The following is a 4,100-nucleotide window of genomic DNA, read 5'->3' as shown; positions in this document are numbered from 1 at the left end:
CAGCAGCCGGACCCGGCCTTGAATTTCCCGGGGGGGGTGGGTGAGCAAAGCACTAGCCAAGCCAAGCCAAAAACCACGATTTTCCAGGGTTGTGAGCAGCAGTCAAAGGCAAGCCCGACCGCCGGATTTTCCGTGGGTGAAGGGCACCAAGCAGCAAAGCAGGCCAACCACAATTTTTCATGGTGTGGCCCAGCAAAAGCGACCAGCGATGTCATTGTGAGCAGCCGCAGGAGTGTTTTCATGGTGAGCAGCAGCAGCACCGATTTCATGGTGAGAAGCAGAAGCAGATGCGATTTCATCGTGGGCAGCAGCAATATTTTCATTGTCCGCAGCAGCAGGAGCGATTTCATGGTGAGCAGCAGCAGCAGCAGCGATTTCATCGTCAGCAGCAGCAATTTCCTGATACATTTTTGTTCAGTTATAAATAAAAATGGAGCAGATTTTCCAGGCTCAGGTGGATGTGAGGTTGCTGGTTCCATACCCTTATCTGAGCTCCTGTGGACAAAGGCAGCTGTAACTCTCTGCTGGAGTTCAGATGGTGGGAGGGACTGGGACTGGAGACCTCACCTGGTGGGGGTGAGGTTGCTGGTTCCATACCCTTATTTGTTTGAGGGCGTTCAGATGGTGGGAGGGACTGGGACTGGAAACCTCACCTGGTGGGGGTGAGGTTGCTGGTTCCATACCCTTATTTGAGCTCCTCGGGCGGACTGGGGGAACAATGGGAAACTGTGACTGTTTGAAGGGAGTTCAGGATATGGTGGGACGGGGACGTTGGACTGGTGGAACCTCCTACCCTTGGTGGGGGTGAGGTTGCTGGTTCCATACCCTTATTTTGAGCTCCTGGGGGACAATGGGAACTGTGACTGTTTGAGGGAGGTTCAAGATGGTGGGTGAGGGGACTGGGAACTGGGAAAACCTCACCTGGTGGAGGTGAGGTTGCTGGTGTTTCCATTACCCTTGTATTTTGAGCTCCTGGGGACAATGGGAACTGTGACTGTTTGAGGGAGTTCAGATGGTGGGAGGGACTGGGACTGGAAACCTCACCTGGTGGGGGTGAGGTTGCTGGTTCCATAACCCTTATTTGAATGACCTCCATGGGGTACAATGGGAACTGTGACGTTTGGGGTTTAGGGAGGTTCATATGGTGCTGGGAAGGGACTAGGGACTGGAAAACCTCACCTGGTTGGGGGAGGTGAGGAGTTGCTGGTTTCCCTATACCCTTATTTTGAGCTCCTGGGAAACAATGGGAACTGTTGACTGTTTGCGGGAGTTCAGATGGGTGGGGAGGAACTGGGGACTGGAAACCTGGAAAACCCCACCTGTGGGGGGTGAGGTTGCTGGTTCCATACCCTTATTTGAGCTCCTGGGGGGACAATGGGAACTGGTTGACCTGGTTTTGAGGCGTTCAGCATCGGTGGGAGGAAACTGGGACTTGGAAACCCTCACCTGGTAGGGGGGTGAGGTTTGCTGGTTCCATTTCCCTTAATTTTGTGAACTCCTTGGGACCCACTGGGCGGAACTTGTGGACTGTTTTGAGGGAGTTTCCAGATTGGGGGTGTGAGGGACTGGGACTGGGAAACCTCACCTGGTGGTGGGGGTTTGGTGAGGTTGCTGGGTTTTCCATACCCTTTGATTTTGAGCTCCTGGGGACAATGGGGGGGGAAAAAACTGTTGACTGTTTTGAGGGAGTTTCAGATGGTGGGATGGGACTGGGACTGGAAACCCCTCACCTGGTGGGGGTTGAGGTTTTGCCTGGTTTCCATACCCTTTATTTGAGCTCCTGGCTGGGGACAATGGGAACTGGGACTGTGTTTTGAAGGGAGTTTCAGCTGGTGGGAGGAACTGGGGACTGGAAAAACATCACCTGGTTGGGGGTGTAGGGTTGCTGGTTCCATACCCTTATTTGTGAGCTCCATGGGGGACAATGGGCGGAACTGTGGACTGTTTGAGGGAGTTCAAGCATGGTTGGGAGGGACTGGGACTGGAAACCTCACCTGGTGGGGGTGAGGTTGCTGGTTCCATACCCAAAATTTGGAGCTCCTGGGGTGGACCAATGGGAACTATGACTGTTTGAGGGAGTTTCAGATGGTTGGGAGGGGACTGGGACTGGAAACCTCCTCCACCTTGGTGGGGGTGAGCGTTGTTGGTTCCATTCCCTTATTTGAACTCCGTGGGGACAATGGTAACTTGTGAACTAGTTTGAGGGTAGTTGAGATGGGGGTGGGAGGGACTGGGACTGGGAAACCTCACCTGGTTGGGGGTGTGAGGTTGCTGGTTCCATTAACCTTATTTTTGAAGTCTCCTGGGGACCAATAGGAAACTGTGACTGTTTTGAGGGAGTTCAGATGGTGGGAGGGACTGGGACTGGAAACCCTCTGGTGGGGGGTGAGGTGCGGTTGGCTGGTTCCATACCCTTATTTGGAGCTCCTGGTGGGACAATGGGAACTGTGGACTGTTTGAGGGAGTTCAGATGGTGGGGAGGAACTGGGACATGGAAAACATACACCTGGTGGGGTGCAGGTTGCCATTTTCGTACCCTTTATTTTTTTGTTTGAGGGCATTCAGATGGGGGTGGGGCGGGACTGGGAACGTGAACCTCACCTGGTGGGGGTCGTGAGGTTACTCTCGTTCCGTACCCTTATTTGTTTTCTTGAGGGCATTCAGTATGTGGAGGGGACTGGGACTGGAAGAAACATCACCTAGGTGGGGGGTGAGGTTGCCCCGGTTTCCATACCCTTATTTTGGTTTGATGGCATTGGTAGATGGTTGGGAGGGACTGGGACTGGAAACCTCACCTGGTGGGGGTGGATGGTTTACTTGTTCCGGTACCCTTATTTGTTTCTGAGGGAGTTCAGATGGTGGTGAGGAACTGGGTACTGGAAAACAATCACCTTGGTGGGGTGAGGTTCGCCAATTTTCGTACCCTTATTTGTTTGAGGGCACATTCAGATGGTGGGATGGGACTGGGACTGGAAACCATCAAACCTGGGTGGGGTTGAGGGTTGCCTGGATTCCATACCCTTATTTGTTTTGAGGGCATTCAGCTGGTGGGATGGGACTTGGACTGGAAAACCTCACCTGGTGGGGGTGAAGGTTTGATGGTTCCTTCCATAACCCTTATTTGTTTGAAGGGAGTTTCAGATGGTGGAGGGACTGGGAACTGGAAACCCTCAACCTGGTTGGGGTTTGAGGATTGCTGGTTCCATACCCTTATTTATTTGAGGGCATTCAGATGGTGGGAGGGACTGGGACTGGAAACCTCACCTGGTGGGGGTGAGATTGCTGGTTCCATACCCTTATTTGAGCTCCTGGGGACAATGGGAGCTGTGACAGTTTCAGGTAGTTCAGATGGTGGGAGGGCCTGAGACTGGAAACCTCACCTTGTGAGGGTTGAGGTTGCATGTTTCATGCCTTTATATCAGCTCCTTGGGACAATGGTAGCTGTAACTGTGTTTGAGGGAGTTCATATAGTAGGAGGTCCTGGGAGAGGAAATCTCCCCTTGTGGGGGTATTGTAACTAGTTCCATACTCTTATTTGAGCTCCCTGCGACAATTGCTGCTGTGGCTGTCTACTGGAGTTCAGATGGTTGGAGGGCCTGGAACTGGAATCCTCACGTTGTGGGGGGGGGGGGTGAGGTAACTGGTTTCTTACCATTATTTGCGCTCCTTGGGACAATGGCAGCTGTGCCTGTTTTTTGGCTTATAGATGGCGGGAGGTCCCTGGACTGGAAACCTCTACTTTTGGGGGGTTGAGGTTGCTGGTTCCATGCTCTTATGTGAGCTCCTTGGGGCAACAGCAGCTGTCACTGTCTACTAGAGTTCAGATGGTAGGCAGGTCTGGGAATGTAAACCTCACCTTGTGGGGGGTAAGGTTATTGGTTCCATGCCCTTATTTCAGCTCCATGGGACAACGGCAGCTGTGACTGTCTACTAGAGTTCAGATGGTGCGAGGTCCTTGGACTAGAAATTGCACCTTGTTGGGGGTGAGGTTGCTGGTTCCGTGCCCTTATTTGAGCTCCTTTGGACAACGGCAGCTGTGATAGTCTACTGGAGTTCAGATGGTGGTAGGGCCTGGGACTTGAAACTTCACCTTCTGAGGG

The 4,100-nt window shown here is 52.8% G+C and overlaps 1 protein-coding gene across 1 annotated transcript; it reads right to left on the bottom strand.

Moving 5' to 3' along the window:
- Positions 1-685: 685 nt before the first annotated feature.
- LOC135216311 (uncharacterized) lies at positions 686-3,402 on the bottom strand. Its single transcript, XM_064251483.1, has 8 exons — positions 3,265-3,402; positions 3,079-3,175; positions 2,796-2,876; positions 2,413-2,484; positions 2,251-2,302; positions 1,731-1,941; positions 1,447-1,643; positions 686-1,319 (listed from the first exon to the last, which is right to left on the bottom strand). Exons 1-8 carry the CDS (start codon positions 3,400-3,402, stop codon positions 686-688), a joined length of 1,482 nt encoding a protein of 493 aa, XP_064107553.1.
- Between the last annotated feature and the right edge of the window lie 698 nt (positions 3,403-4,100).

Source organism: Macrobrachium nipponense, chromosome 6 (genome assembly GCF_015104395.2).
Source record: "Macrobrachium nipponense isolate FS-2020 chromosome 6, ASM1510439v2, whole genome shotgun sequence".
NCBI classification, from domain to species: Eukaryota; Metazoa; Arthropoda; class Malacostraca; order Decapoda; family Palaemonidae; genus Macrobrachium; species Macrobrachium nipponense.
This window is presented reverse-complemented; position numbering and strand designations above follow the sequence as displayed.

Bases quoted from the DNA above. Each gene is read 5' to 3' on its own strand.
- LOC135216311 (XM_064251483.1), bottom strand. From the start codon at position 3,402: ATGCAACCTCAACCCTCACAAGGTGAGGTTTCCAGTCTCAGGCCCTCC. The intron at 2,303-2,412 runs GTATGGAACCAG...ATTGGTCCCCAG, and splicing joins ACCAGGAGCTCCAAATAAGG to GAGACTTCAAAAATAAGGTT. The intron at 1,644-1,730 runs GTGAGGGGTTTC...CATTGTCCCCAG, and splicing joins AAAACCTCAACCCCCACCAG to GAGCTCAAAATCAAAGGGTA.